Source organism: Desmodus rotundus, chromosome 1 (genome assembly GCF_022682495.2).
Source record: "Desmodus rotundus isolate HL8 chromosome 1, HLdesRot8A.1, whole genome shotgun sequence".
NCBI classification, from domain to species: domain Eukaryota; kingdom Metazoa; phylum Chordata; class Mammalia; order Chiroptera; family Phyllostomidae; genus Desmodus; species Desmodus rotundus.
In genome coordinates, this window is record NC_071387.1 from 48,517,344 (window position 1) to 48,533,537 (window position 16,194).

A 16,194-nucleotide genomic window follows, 5' to 3' on the forward strand; every position below is an offset into this window, starting at 1 on the left:
CCCTCTCTCTCTCTCAAATCAATTTTTTCAAAAAAGAGTAAGGAAAAAACCTCACCATCAAGCCCCCACCATTAAACTGTGCCCCTTCCCCACATGAGGTAGAATCCAGGCCTCACTGAAAACACATGGCTCTTATGAATGGACAGACACATGCACTGAAGCTTATGTCTAACTGAGGGCATTTTTGTAGTCCACTGTTTCCAAGCATTTGTTTTAGGGAAATTCATCCCAATCAACATGTTTATGTTGCACCCTGGCTACTGTGGCTCAGTAGACCGAATGCCGGCCTGTGAAGCAAGGGGTTGCTGGTTTGATTCCCAGTCAGGGCACATGCCTGGGTTGCAGGCCAGGTCCCCAGTAGGGGGGTTGCGAGAAGCAACCACACATTGCTGTTTCTCTTCCTTTCTTCTTCCCTCCCTTCCTCCCTGAAAATAAATAAATAAAGTCTTAAAAAAAAAAAAAAAAGCTTATGTTGCTTCTCATGAAGATAATGGGCAATCCAGGTAGCAGGCAACAAAAACAGAGCCAATATACCTGAGTTGGAACAAATGAAAGAGACTGAGAGACAAGACAGCACCCCAGTTTTTATGACACTTCACTGCATAAATCATTAGCCCAAATATAAAACCAAAAGAAGAAGTCTGGTGACTGTCTGGAATGATATGTTACTGCTGTTGTTTGGTCAGGATAGTTCATTGCTGGGATAGAATCCAGTCAGGCCAACATTTATATTTAATCATCCAATCACACTCAAAGACAACTTAGAACAACAGTGCAATTGTTACTTGGAGCCTACTGCTAAGCGCAAGGAGCTCTTTTTCCCACCGTGACCACGTGTACTCGCCTTTGCTCCTCTTCTATAAATAGGCCAGAGATAGCGTCCGAGGCAGTGCCTCTGACCACAAACACTCTGCGGTAGTAAGTAGCCAGAGCACTGCCAATTTGTCTTCTGGACAAAGTAAATCACGAACACGATACGTAGAAATTTAGCAATACCAGAACTAATTTTTATTTTTAACCCAGTTCTGGTTCCCCATGTTTCATAGGGGAAAGGCCCATAGAGAATTTTATCTTTAAAAAGTGGGTGACTAACCAATTTCTGAGTGTGAAGAGGTTTCTGGGACTGAGGAGGGTGACGGTGCAATTTCTCTGCCTTTCTCAATTCCCAAACTTTTGTGAAATATCAGTTCATGCCAGCACTTGACTTACGCTGTTTAAAAAAATGTTAAAGGATATTATGAAATGGAGATAAAGGCTGTGTGTCACAAAAATACACACAGCAGCACCACGCGTCCCTTCTTCAAGCTGTCACACTGCGAGCTGAAATACCGATAGACCGATCAGACACATGGATTTAAAAGCAACCACTTTTGTCAAAGGAGTGAATTAGGTCAATGCCCTTAAGAAGCTCCCCTTCGGCTCCATTTTCCGCTCCTCACACAGTGCAGCCTTTGTCCATTGTGTTAGCCACTGTAAACCGTTTGGACACCCACTGCGAGCCCTGGCTGCCTGGGTAAGTCTGGCTACAAAGAGATAACACGGGATTCTGTCAATGTATCTCTAGCACATTTAAACCGAAGAAAGCTTTGCAAAGAACCAGCTCGCTCGCTCTGCTAAACCGGGGGCTGAAATGAAGTTACTGATCACGCTTATCTCGGAGCTTAGAATATTTGCTTTCCTTATTGCTTTACGTTTCTCTACAAGGCACCTTCAGAAATAATGCTACAGATATGAGCCTAAAAGAAAACATTAACCAATAAATCCCTTGGCCAGTCTGTTTCTAGCTAACCACTTCCCCAAAGCAGTAACAGTAATGTCTCTAAAAAGTAAAATCAGCCGGAGTTATAGGGAAAATTACTTGAATGAAAGAAGGTTCACAGACATTCTAAAGAAAGAAAAACTCAGTTCTTTTCTGCATGTGCATGCCATCACGACAGGGGAAATTTTGCCAAAATTGATTCAAGATCTTTAAATGTCTCAAGAGCAATATATTACAGCTCATGTTTCATAATATAAGTTAGAGATAGGACAGCTACGACTGTCCAATGTTTTGGTAGACTAGAGCGTGCTGAAGCACAAAATAGGATAAAAATCTCACCTCTCTCCATTTCATTTGTCAAAAGATGAAGACACAGGGAGAAAAAGGAATATCCTCTTTAGCTCATCTGTAAACCACCCTTGTGTGTCACCTTTTACTTACTTTATTAAGGACAAATCAGAATGACATCAGAAAGACAACACTCGTTAAGTTTCATGAACTTATACATCAAAGCAGCAGGGTTTAGAATGGAGTCACCTTTCAGTTTCTGCACTCATTTGTAGGCTTGCAAGTTATAATTTCCCAAGCATATTAATAGAGAAAAGTGTCTAGAATCACAGAGGAGAAGATGAAGAAACTGAGAAACAGTGCCTTATGTCAATGTAAAAAACATCCAAACCTGTAAAAAAATTTCGTGAGTTTATTTCAGCCAAACTGGCAATTGCTGGGAAACAAAATCTCAATATACCGAGAAATGCAGGTTTACCACTTATTTTACACATCAGAATCCACGGAGAAGACCTAAGGAGGTTACAGGAAATCCACTGGTGACAGATCAGGGAGCGGGGAGAAAGTAAAGCAAGGAAACCCCTGGGACTGGATAAAAAGTAAAATGAATAGACACATACTTCTTGTACATTTGTGGATATAGGTTAGTTAACAGTCAACCATTAACACAGTAACAATGAGGGAGTTTGTGGTCTCCGCTTTCGTTGTGCTTTAAGGGGTCTGGACAAAAAGGAAATTACTCCCATACTCCCAAGGCATGTTATCAGCTATGTGACGGTAGATGCAAGGAGACAACAGGCTCCGTTAAGGTAAAGATTGACCTTTGTTAGGGGAAAATACCAGCCTAGGACATGACTACCTGCCACGTCCACCCTATGTGGTTACCCGTATTTTGCCGTGTATAATGTGCACATTTTTGCCCAAATTTTGAGGGAAAATAAGGGCATGCATTATATATGGGTAGTACTAATTCTATATCTATATAAATGTTTTTAATTCTTTCACTTATGCTTATGCATTAAAAATATAACTCCAAAAAGCAATACGGGTATCCATAGGCAAAATAATACCCTGGAATACGATAATTGGCTTTGTTTCTAAATATAAGTAAATAAAAAATTGAATTAAAAAATTAAAAGGAAAGGTTTTTTCCCGGAAGTTTGGGCCAAAAATGTGGGTGCGCATCACACACAGCAAAAACAGTACTTTCGGCCTCCAAGTGTGTAAGGCCGCCGTGCAGGCCTATCCTGAGCTTGTCGGGTTTAGCGTGTGGCCCTTTTTACACCCACACTTTTGTGACAGGTAGGTCTTACGGTGGCATCCATACTCCCACAGGCGACCATAAAGTCAAAGGACTGATTCTGAACACGCCCCACAGAGAGCAGTCTTAGGCTGCAGAGGCATCATGTTCGTCTCGTGGTCTTCAGTCACAATCTCGATAGGATCAATTATAACCGATCAATTATAACCGCTGCCACTGAAGTTAACACTGCAACCCCAGGAGGTGTCTACGAGCTTTGCCGGTACCTCCAAGCTCCCTACCCTGTCAGCAGCCTTGGGCTAGGAAGGCTGCGAAGGTACAAGGGGCTTTGAAGGACCTGGCTCTGGGTGGTAGCAGCTCTCTAACTTCCTGTGAGGCGAATCTGAAAGCTAGTGGTGGGGTCCAGGTTTTGCATCCCTAACGCCTTCCGCCTTCTTATTGTTCTGTAGCCACCTAATTCTCCCTATTAAATCACCTACTCCTTGAAATAGCTAGAAAATCATCAGTTTTCTTCATGGAACCCTGACTGATAGGGTATGGAATGCCCATTTTACAGCTAAACAGGAGAAAAGTAAATTGCCTAAGGCCAAGGAAGTAATGGGTAAGACAAAAGAATTCAAACCCAGGTCTTTCTGACTTCAAAGTTACAAACACATGTCCACACCATGGCCCAGCAATTGTACTCCTAGGAATTTGCACAAGAGAAATACATGCATAAGGCCACAAAACAAGGTGTAGGTGATTTTCATAGCAGCTTTATTCATAATAGAAAAAGAAACTGACAATAACCCAAATATCCATCAACCAAAGAACGGCTTAACCAACTGGTAAATTCCTATCGATGGAATACTACTCAGCAATGCAAAAGAACTAGGGAATCACGTAACAACACAGATGAATCCAACCAAGTTCATAGTGAGCAAAAAGAAGCGGACACAAAACCTTGATCTGATTTACACGGATCCTCTCAAGGCCAAGCTAAACCACCCCCCGGAGAAAGAAGTCAGAAGAGAGGTTCCCTTGCAGGTGGGGTGGTAACAGTCAGAAAAGTGGCCAGAGAGAACCTTCCAGCGTGATGGAAAGCCCTCTTTTTTTGGACCTGGGTGGCAATCACACAGGTGGACACACTCATGTGTAATTTCACCTACCTCTGGGACTACACACAGTTGTGGCCGTGCGACTTTATAGATGTAGTAAGTGTCACTGAATTGTGGGCTTTCAGACCGTTGGTTTTATGTTTCGTGTATTTTATCACAATGAAAAAAATTACTAAGCTTTCCACTTGAGATTTGTGCATTCGACTGTATGAAAATTATATGTCAAGGAAATGCCATAAAAATAATAATATAGAAGAAGCTTCAGGATGCGTAAGCAGACTTGGGAGGCCCGACTCTGGATACCACTGTTTCTATGGGAAAAGTTTTCCAAGTTTCAGATAAATTTTTTTAACCTCCGTTCTTTGGTAAACTGAGTCAACCTTAGCCGGCCTCTTCTTGACTCTTGAGTCAAGACATCGGCAAACTGCACTTAAGTATCAGTAGACTGACCATTTCTCCCAGACCTTTGATTAAAATTCAAATTTAGGCTCTGCAAGAGGGCCACCGATAATCAAAATACACTAAGAGCCTCTTCACTTCAATGTGTCGCCACTTGCCTGTTTTTAGGCTCTAAGAATAACACCAGAAGGAAGAATGCAAAAGTTTCCAGTTCCATTTCTGGAAAATTTCAATGGGTGTCTCAGATGCCACAAATCACTCTCCCCTCTCAAAACTCACCCAGACACTAAACAGACCAGCTGGAGGTAGGCAAAGTGCTCCGCCTGAAGTTGGGCTGAAAAACTCAGCTATGCCTGAAGGGCTGCTGGAACTCGGATGACAGCGCCTGATGCTACAACAGTGAACAGCAGGCTCATCTTCCATGAATCTGTGAAGAATACACCAGAAAGGGCTCCCAGCCGGGTCGACAGGCCTGCCCTACCTTCCCTGCTCATGCTACAGCCATGCGGTCCTTGGGAGAGGAGACCACGGGAAAAGAAGGGAGTGTCAGAGTCCCCCAGGATGCAGCTTTTACTGGGAAGGGTGGAGGGGAAGAGGAAGGACAAAATGATTCTAGTGAAGCTTAAGCAAGATGGCTTTGGTTGCTGGCTTGGGCTGCAGAGGAAGGAAGAGAACCCAGCACGCCCTGTGCTGGTACATTATTTAAGATGCAACTGAATAATAGATCTTTCCATCACTTCATGAGCTAAACAACTATAGCCACTCGGGTTCTCAGTTCGCCTTCGAGACAAATGCCTTCCAGAGAGAATCCACCGGATCTCTTTTTAAAAGAAAAAAATAAAGAAACACAAAAGTTGCATATAGCGTATGGAAGCACTTTATGATGACAAGAATCAATAGAAATTATTTAGAATGTTCTCTAGGCTTTACAGCCAAACCCTTAGAGCCCTCAGAAACTTAAGTGCTGCAAGAGACTTCAGAGACCCTCGACTGTAACAACTCACTTCCCTACGAAGAAACAGAACTAGAACGGCATGCTTCGGCTAAAGTCGCCCAGCTAATCGGAGGGAGAGCTGATGTGCCACTACAGAAAGGGTCTGTATGTAATTTTACACTACCTTTCCTTTACAAACTTTCATCTGCTCACTACAGAAATGTCAGGAATCCGCTCCTCTAGCTTCGCGATGCATCTTCAATTCTCACTAGTTTGCGCAGCAAGGCTTCCCCAGTCAGTTGGAAGTAGCATGTAGTAACGTGACTGGTGCCCTGCCTTCTGGGGTTACCAAGATGACTCAGGCCAGGGAGGGGTTCGCAGCTGACGGGAAGTGACTGGAAGTGACTGGCTGTAGCAGACGTGATAAGGGCTCCAATAAACACTAGCATGTGCACACTAACCACTCACAGGCAAGAAGGCAGTTGAGTCAGCCTGAGTGAGGAAGTTAGCTAAGAGAGGAAGAGGCTTCTAAAAATGAGCTCACCACCAAGTTTGTTCCAGAGAACCGTCCTTTTCAAAAACAGAAGTGATTAGTTTTGCTAAATTAATTCCCTCATCTAAGTTCATTCTGCTTTGCCAGATATATTTGGCAACGGTGCTCCCAGGACTGGGAATGGGCTGCTGGTTTCTCACAGCACACATTCGCTCTGCTCCCCACTGTCAAGCTCCGTCCACCTGGGGACCTAGAAGAGTTCATTAATTGCTCCTGATGACTAGAAAGCATGATTTCCCCTGTTCACCTTCAACTCAAGTGACACAGTCTAAAGTACCTGCTGTGTTCTCTCATCTCCATCAAAGCTTTCTTTATTACAATGGCAAAGCTTTAACTGGCTTTTCATCATTATCTCTTCATTACAGCTTAATAACTGTTACCCACCAACAACTATCCCAATAATTCTCTCCCACAATGCATTATGTCTATTCCCTCCCAGCACCTCTGACTTGTGACTAATGAGATTGTCACTAGCTATAAATATGTAACTACAGTACGTATTTAGTCTGGTGCTTAAGCAGGGTACCTATCAGAGGAGGCACACTATATAATTAAAATTTCCGAAGATGATGCCATTTTGTCTTGTGAACATGTTTATGTTTCAGATGGATAATTAAAGTCCACAATAGAAATAATTACCATATTAATTCTAAATCCACGTGTACCTATGCATATAGGGAAAGTTTAGTAAACATTTGTATTCAGGGGTGTGACATGAAATCTTTGCCCTGATTTATGGCATAATTAAAATTTTTTTGGTCTGTCCAGCTTCCTAAAACATAAAGATGGATTTTACTCATGAGAATCTACCAACAGTACACTGTCTCCACCAGTATCATTCCTGCAACCCTGAATCTTTGCCCCCCAACACACACATGCATACAGTGTTGGGGGAAAAAGAAACATAAATAGAAACTATAACCCATGAGCATTATAATTAGCTACATATTAGTCGGAAAGTTAATGTATCGTGCTATGTTTGCAACTTACAATGCTGCGTGAGTGATGAAGGAAAGTTTCATTATGTTTTTCAGGTTAAAGACCTGATTTAACTTTAACCATCTGGTAGAGGCATTAAACAAATATCTGTACTGATTGAAAATGACTAAAGTACAAGTTACTAATGGAAGGCTTAAGATTTGGTGTCCGTGCACAAACAGAGTCAGGGATTGGGTGACAAAAACAGAGTATTTCCTAGTATATCCTAGTTATTTTTACATAGGTGAACTTCACATCGATCATTTTGCTAGATCAAGGCAGGGTTACTCTTTTCCTATCTCAAGACTTCTAATTCCTATGACAATCCTGGGTAAAGCCTACTTTACAGACCACTGTAAGCTGCACTTTTGAAGTAAAATACATTTACACACGAGGCTGTCTGGTCCTCTCCATTCTGCAGCGTTGATGGAGGGCAAACGAGATGCCTTTGATAACACAGTGACGTCTGTCAGCAGTGCCCTTTTCATCCTATCCTACAAATGTCATACCAGCGAACCTTCAACATTGAACAATAGCTTGTGGGAAGTGGAGAAAGGAATGAGAATCAGGCATTAAACAGCTTCACAAAATCTGCAGCACCACTAAGAGAGCTCAGTGGGCAAGAGCAAGGTGCATGTTAGGGCATGAAGTCCATCAAATTCAGTTGCCCTGGCTCTCTGGCCCATTCGTTCTGTGCCTCTTTCCTGATGGTGATGTCAAGGTTTACCTAGCTCTCCATAACTAAACGTCACCTCGTATTTTAACCAGTATTTCCCAAGTCTCATATTTGAAGGGCTGCCTTCACAATTTTTGACCTATTCTCAAACTACTCATCCTGATAATTGACTAAGTTTTCTAAAAATTCAACTGTTTTACTTAATAGTTATTTTTGCCTCATTCTAAGTCATCTGTCCATGCAATAAATGAGTTAGGTGGCCAGCTTTATTCTTAAAGTATAATATCCATGCACAGTAATTGAAAAATAGGGTATGTCCTTCTCTGCAGCACCTGTCTGTCTGTCTGTATAGCCCAGTCTGGAAAACACTATTTGGGAGCCAGCAAGAGGCAGGGAAAATGATTAATCAAATTCTTATGTATTGCCCTGACTGGTGTGGCTCAATGGGATGGGTGTTGTCTTGCAAAGTGAAAGGTCACGAGTTCGATTCCCTTTCAGAGCACATGCCTGGGTTGCAGGCCAGGTCCCTGGCTGAGGGTGTGTAGGAGGCAACCGATCAGATGTATCTCTCGCGCATCCGTGTTTCTCTCCTTCTCTTTCTCCCTCTCCTCATCTCTCTATAAATAAATTAAAACCTTTCTTAAAAATTCTTGGGTATTTTTTCAATATGACAGTACTTAGTCTCTCTTCTGAGCTCACAGGTTATCGAGGCTGATGAAGCTTTGGCTGCAATGGCTGGCTGGATGATGGAGGCATTGGTTATTTCAAAGCCAAAGGGAAATGGGCACCTTCACTTCACAGGTCTGCTGGGGCCCTAGCAGTCCGTCACCAAGTTCTATGCTGAGAAGAGCATTTCCTAATTCAGTTAAGAAAATGGGAGCAGGCACTTTCCAACTCAGAATTCTGCCTCTCCTGCAATACTGTAGGCAACGTACAAGCCTCATCACTGCTTTCCTGGGTGACCTTTAAAACTAGAACTAGCTCTGGCCCGTGTGGCTCAGTTGGTTGGAGCGCTGTCCTGCAGACAAAGGGTTGCAGGTTTGATTCCAGGTTGGGGCGCATGCCTGGATTGCGGGTTCAATCCCTGGTTGGAGCACCTGCCTGTACAGGAGGCAGCCAATTGATGTTTCTCTCTGGCATGGATGTTTCTCTCCCATTCTCTCTCTCTAAAAGCAATGAAAAAAAAAAATGTCCTCAGATGAGAAAAATAAAAAAACTGGAACTAGCTATAGTGAGTATTGGATGTTGGGATTGAGAATCTGATAACTTTTATCATTGCTGTTACATGGTCTTTAAAAAATGTCTAATGAGAATACCACCTCAGATCCTCATAAAGGTGCTATATAGGCATCTACTCAGAAGGATCATCGTAAAAACTCTTGTGGGGGTGAAGCAGGTCCTAAGTAGCTTTAGGGAAGACTTCTTTTTTAACCTTAGAAAAGTTCACATAACCATTGACGTTTTTAACCCACAAATGGGTGTTAAGTGGAATCTCTGAGTCTTTGTTTCCAACCCATAAATACCTTTGGATTTAGGATCAAGAGAGATAATCACTCTGCCCCACCCACCCAATTTTCTAGGGAAAATGCCTCTCAATAATACCAAGGCTGGCCAGCCCAAGGCCTTTTGACCAGCAGCTTCTGGCCCCTTGATGACTGCTGAGGGTCTAATTAATCCATGAGGCATTTTATAGGAAGTCAGCTCTCAACCTAGATAAATTAATCTGGGGCCACAACTCCTTACTGGGAATTCTTTTGGGGATTAGGCAAAAAAACCTCTCTGACGGCTCACACTCTTGGTAGTAGTGTGTTGAAAGTTTCAGCAGTGATTACTAACCCTTCCTACCTCTTCACCCCACCCCAGGCACACCCACACCTCACGCCACTCCCAAACCAAATCTGCATGACTTTTTAAACTACCAGTACTCAGGCCTAAAGTGGCCCCGCCCTAGTTTCAAGAACATTATCTGCCTCCTCCTAAGAAAATCTTCAGGAGAGAAAACCTTTGCAAACTCAAAAGCCACTGGAGGAAGTTTATCATCTCCTTTGCATTCCCAGGCACTTCTGCAGAAGATAAATGGTTGGCCTGTGACCTTTTGTCGATGTACAAAAAAACTAGATCAAAAGTTAAACAAATGTAGGCAGAAGTCCTAGCAAATGGAATTCCCCTGGGAGTGATGTAAAAATTCATTGGTCATAAGCCTATGAGTGCCTCAAAAATAGTAATATTCCCTGTGTGGGGTGGAGCATTTACTAAGAAACTGGTAGGTCATTAACACAACAGGGATTTCTATGACAGTCTTTTCATCCCTAACATTCCTTTGCAGGCATTCAAGGCCTTTCAAGAGAGCATAATAACTCTCTTTACCCTGGACACCCACCTGGCACCTCCTATGTACACTTCCAGATTCCACATCCCTTATCAGCCCAGGATCCAATACTTACATAGTTTTCAGCACTCTTTGTGGTTCATCTTACTAGCTACCATCTCCTTAGCACCCACCACATGCCGGGCATTATTTCATTCAGTCCTCACTCAACCCTATGACATGATGGCCTTGTTAGCCTCATTTTTTATAGTGGCTTCCACTGTAAGGTTTCTGTTCAAACACCACCCTTTCTTCCCAGCAAGAATCCCTAGGGAGTGCGTACAGGACGTGTGTGCCACACACTCCCTCCCTCTCTCAGCCACAGGTATCCCAGCAGAGCAGGCTGCAGAGTCTAAAGCACAGTCCTCAATTTTCAGGTCTAACAGACTCTTCAAGGCAGAAATTGAGTACCACTCCTCCTCACGGTGATGCGCGCAGTAGGTGCTTATTTAAGTTATTAGAACTTATTAGCTGCCCAGTCCTGAAAAAAAGTTGCAGGCAGTATTTCAAGGAAGAAAATTCCCCTTCATCAGTCTCTGGCATCCGCTCGGAAAGAACTCAAGGAACGCACCAAAAGCCACTGCCTTCTTAGCAAAGCAACAGCCCCTCATCTTCCCAAAGGGGGAAAGCTACAGCAACCTGTCCGTATTTCTAATTGGTCTTGGCTGTGTGCATGCTTCCCCAGCAGGACTGGGGCAGAGGCACCCTCTTATCATTCGTAGTCCCCACACTGAAGCGAAGTTGTTCATGAAAAGTTACTGAATAATCAAATTTCATTCTGTTAGCTGGGATAGGAACTGGCACTTTGCTACAAATGCAACTACTCTTACTAATTTCTCACTTCAAACATCTCCTTCCCAGGTGTGTATGTAGACGTTACCCACCGACTGTCTCTCAAGGGAGTGACCCTGACAAAGGCAGACCTGTTCTCCACAGTGACTGTCAGGGCACCCAGCCCAGACCACCTACAGCCCCGCAGAAGAGGGCCTCTCTCCCTCTCTGCTGAAATCCCCCGGGGCTGAGAATGGGAGTGTGTGATCGCAGGGCAGTTTCTTTGGTGGGAGGTGGGAAGAGTCTCTGCTGGGAACCGCGGGGAAACCGCAGCCATTACTCAGGGCAGAGAGCTGCCAGGGAAGCAGTGTTGCCTTTGAAGTGAAGCGAAAACAGAGGTGGGAGGCTGTATCCCATTACTAAGCTCTGGAGCGCTCACTCCCAAGTTCGTCCACACTCTGAGAATGTTAGCACCCTGCAGTCAAAACTCTGATTATTTATAACTTAAAATAAACTACTGTGTACAAGCAGAAGCTTGACAAATGGAGACATAAAAGAAAAGGAACTAAATGACAGGTAAGATAATGCCAGAGTAGAAAGCATCCATTACTTTTTTGTGTGGTTCCTCCCAAAACTCCATCTCCATTTCCCACTGAAGCCAACTTTTACTTACATTGCAGAGGCAGCTGATTTAAAGGGAAAATAAAGATCCTGGCTTCTAAAGAGCTGTCAGTTTGTCTCAAGCACACAAGCCTGTAACCTTGATAAAGTAGAGGGTGGTTTCAAACAGAAGGAATACACAAAGGCACCCATCAGGCGACACGACAGGCTGAAGAGATGCCTGCCTCCAAGGTAGCAGGGATCCAGGACAGAGTGCAAGGCAGTTCCCCCTACTCGTGACTTCATCTGAAACCCAAGTGACTTGAGGGGAGGGGGGAGGGGAAGAGAGCGAGAGAGAGAAAGAGGGAGAGAGAATGAATATCCAGGCGCCCAGGAGGGCCAGCCTAACCCCCCTGCCCTCAGCTCCTCCTCCGGCTGGGAGAATCCCAGCTACCTACAGCACATCAAGAAAGCCCAAACTAGCGCTCCCAGGCTCACTCGTGGCTACCTTTTTCCTAACCAATTAATGCAAAAGGACACTTACTTGGTGCCAACCTGACAGCTCCCGCCGGGGTGGAAACCCGCGATCTGCTCGCATTAGCATCTCGGGCGCGGGTCCCGCGTGGGCCCCGCTCCTCCTCCTTCTCCACGCTGCGGGTCAGTCCTCGGACCTGCTGCCCGGGTGCCGGCCCGCGGGGACCCACCCCTTTGTCCCTCCTCAGGCGGTGGCAGCGTCGGTCCGCCCCCCGCCAGAGCTCAGCGCCTCTGTCCCCGCCGCGCGGCCCGGGAAAGTCTCAAATGGGCCGCTACCACCCCCGCGCGGCCGGGGGGAGGCTCACCGGCGCCGCGCCCCCGGGCTCCCGCGGTAGGCGGCGTCACGCGCGCCTCCCGGCTGGGGGCGGGAGACGGCGGCGGCCCCAGGGAGACCCCGCGGCCCCGGCGTCCTGCTGCCCCGATGCCCGCACCCTTACCCACCCCGGCTGGCACGGTGGTTCGCTCCGCGGCGCGCACTGGGGCCCCAGGTCCGGCTCCGAGCGCGCGCGCCCGGGGAAGCGTTGCAAACTGTGAGTACGCGGTGAGCTGGGGGCCGGCCTGCTAGTCTGCGGGTGCTAACCTGGAGGTCGCATGGACGTCCTATACCAACACTTTTTGGAGAGGTTTACGGAGCCTCTTCAGTTCTCTTGAGAAAGAAAGAACCGGGGAAACTCCAAAGTTTTGCGTACAGACTGAGGCCTGCCCTGCCAGCCGACACACACACGGCATTCACTTTGGCCCACATTCCTCTGCTCAACACTGATTGCCCGAATTCCAAGGGCATAAGATGTTGGTGTTAAATAATAAAACATGAATTTTGAGGAAATATACATCTGGTTATGTCTCTGACACATTTCCAACAACTCCAAGAGATTCAGACTCCCCTCCCTGCATGAACTTTTAAAGGCTCCCAGTCGGTCACAAATACTTAATGGCAGGGTTCACCGGATTCAGCTCAGCACACTTACTCGTATTAGAAAACTCTAGGTACAAAGAATTGTGCAAGATAAAGAAATGCTTCCTTGTTTTAAGGGCATGTAAATTACTTGGAGAATCAGAACAGGTGTGCTGATTAAAAATAATACCTTTGGATTTGAAATCTAAGGAAACCACGTTATGGGAGAAAAACGTGCGGCCCACCCTGCTCTTCTCTTAAATTGAAAAGAAAAACTCCGCCCAGGCTCCCAAGTAGAAAGTCAAAGGTAAAAGGTCTGATAGGATACAGATGTAGGGCTCTCTCCCTGAAAAGTTGCTTCACTTCCTGCCTCATCAAAACAAGTTTGGCAGTTTATGTGGGAAAACAAGTCCAACAGATGCCTCTCGGGAAGTGTCCGGCTGCTGGCCTCCTTCGCAGTAGCGAAGCGCGCGCGTCTGATTCGGGAGCACTGGGAGCAACATTTCCCAGCTTCCTTCAGGTGCCCCAGAACCACACGTTTCGGTAGTATCCCTGGCGTAGGGTGTTACTCTCCTCATCTATGCGCCATTTAAACAGTGTTTCCAAAATTAGGTGGTGCTGACTAATCATAACAATGACAGCATTTGTGAACTGGGCACACCTTAGTGATGAGATGATACCACCAGCACTTAAAAAGGAAGAAAGGAATCCCGAGTGTGGCAATTACATCTGCCCAATTATTCCTTTTTCTTTCTTTCTTTCTTTCTAGAGTCGTGCTGTTCCATGTGATGGCCACTTGGCACACGTGGATGTTTTATATGTTTAAATTTAAATTAACTAAATTTAAAGGAAATGAAACATTTGGTTTCTTAATCACACTAGTCCCATTCCCAGGGCTCAGTCAGTAGCCACAAGCAGCTGATGGCTGGCACACGGACGGGGCAGATACAGAGTACTGGACCCTCGCAGAAAGTCCTAACCAACTACACTGCTCCGAATGAAGAAATACTCAGTAGAAATACCAGTGTCCGGGCACAATAAATAGTTCCAATTCAGATCGTTGTTGAAAACACACGATTCAATCGATACAGTAGCATTGCCAGTGGCAGTATAGACCAATACAACTCTTTGCAGAAGCAATTTATAGGCTATATTTTTCACATGTGGAGTTGTACGTTTAAATTTAAACCCTACTCCTAGAAGTTGTTTCTCCAAAGAACTTCTACCCAACAAGAAATTACTGAACACCTTCTGTCAAGCCAGAACCTCCTGATAAAAGACTCAGGCTCTCACCTGAGGGAGCTCAGTCTTCTGCAATAGACAATCAGTAAGTAACAAAAAACGGAAGGAAGGGAGGGAGGGAGGAACTGGGTAAGTGGTGAGATTCCTGGAAGGCTTAGGGTGGTCTGAAGGCTTTCAGAAGAGGTTTCTCACCCAGACTAAGAGGATGGGGTTTACGGAAGGCTTTCTAGAGATGGGGTTATTTACATATTCTAAAGGATGGGCATGAATGAGTTTGTGAGACAAAAAGAGGGGGGAAAGCTTTCCATGTAAAGGGAATAAATAACAAGCGAAGAAACAAGGAATGAAGAGACCATGGACTTGCTCTTGAGGGGCCAGGAGGTGAACAAAGCAGAAAATGAGATTAGACTGGCATCTTATACAGATCACTGTCAGCTTCTTGGAAGACGGGTTTATCAGATGGGAGTTGAGGGGAGGGTGTCAGTAAGAGTGACAAGACCAGCCAAAAAAAAAAAGCATTGATGTGGCAATTCGGGTAAGAGATGATGTGATGTGTTAGGCAGTGTCAGACAAAAGGGCTAATTCAACAGAAATTAAGGAAGTATAATCAGCTGACAGGATGACTGCCTGATTATAAATGAGACAAGGAAGAGAGAAGTGAGTGTAAGGTAACTCTTGGGTTTCTGGCTTAACTAGGTAGATAACAGTGCCTTTTTGCCAAAATAGAGAACAAAGGAGTGGGAGCAGACCTTGGAAGGGCTTGAGGAAGAATGAAGAATGTAATTAAGGACTGATGGAGTTCCCAGGGCGATGGGTCCTCCAGGTGGAGATGTTCAAGTGGCTATAACGAGCTGGGCACTGATGAGCTCTTGGGTAGAGAGATCTGAGATGCAGGAACAGATTTGGGAATCATTAATGTGCCAAGAAAGCTGAAGTCTCACAGAACTAGAACAAATAATCCAAAGATTTATAAGGAGCCACAAAAACCTTCTTTGAGAACGAAGAACAAAGTTGGAGGAATCATACTGCCTGATATCAAACTACACGACAAGGCGCTAGTAATCAAAACAGCATGACACTGGCATAAAAACAGATACAAGAATCAATGGAACAGAATAAGGAGCCCAGAAATAAACCCAGGCCTTTACAGTTAATTAATATTTGACAGAGGAGGCAAGAACATAGAGTGGGGTAATGACAGTCTACTCAATAAATGCTGTTGGGAAAATTGGACAGATGTGTGTAAAAGAATGAAACTAGACCACCTTCTTACCATGCACAAGAATAAACTCAAAATGGATTAAAGACTCAAATGTACGATTCAAAACCATAAAAATCCTAGAAGAAAATACACGCAGTAAAATCTTGGCATTTCTTATAGCAATTTTTTTTTGATACGTCTCAGGCAAGGGGAATAAAAGAAAATGTAAACAAACGGGACTGCATCAACCTAAAAAGTTTTTGCACAGCAAAACAAACCATCAACAAAATGAAAAGTTAACCCACTAAATGGGAGAATATATTTGCCAGTGATATATCTGATAAGGTGTTCATAGCAAAAATTTATAAAGAATGTGTAAGATTCACCAACAATAACGAAAAAAGCAATCCAATTAAAAATAGGAAAAGGACCTGAATATATGCTTCTCCCAAGAGGGCATACAGATGGGCCACAGACATATGAAAAAATGCTCAATATCACCAATCATCAGAGAACTGCCAATTAAAGCCATAATGTGATATCATCTCACACCTATCAGAACCGCTATCCTCAATAAATCCACAAATGACATGTGTTGATGAGGATGTGGAGAAAAGGGAACCCTGTTGGTGGGAATG

General features: G+C 44.5%; 1 protein-coding gene across 3 annotated transcripts in view; it reads right to left on the bottom strand.

Annotated features, from left to right (window-relative positions):
- Positions 1 to 16,194, bottom strand: part of TJP2 (tight junction protein 2) — a 117,002-nt gene that overhangs the window by 59,141 nt on the left and 41,667 nt on the right. Inside the window, exon 1 of one of the 3 annotated variants that reach the window (XM_045191210.3) lies at positions 12,229 to 12,468. The exons of the other annotated variants lie outside the window; for them this stretch is intronic. Coding sequence (XP_045047145.2) covers positions 12,229 to 12,288 — 60 coding nt within the window. The 5' untranslated portion in view covers positions 12,289 to 12,468. Of the gene's footprint in view, positions 1 to 12,228; positions 12,469 to 16,194 lie in introns of those variants that run through there. 3 annotated transcript variants of the gene reach the window in all.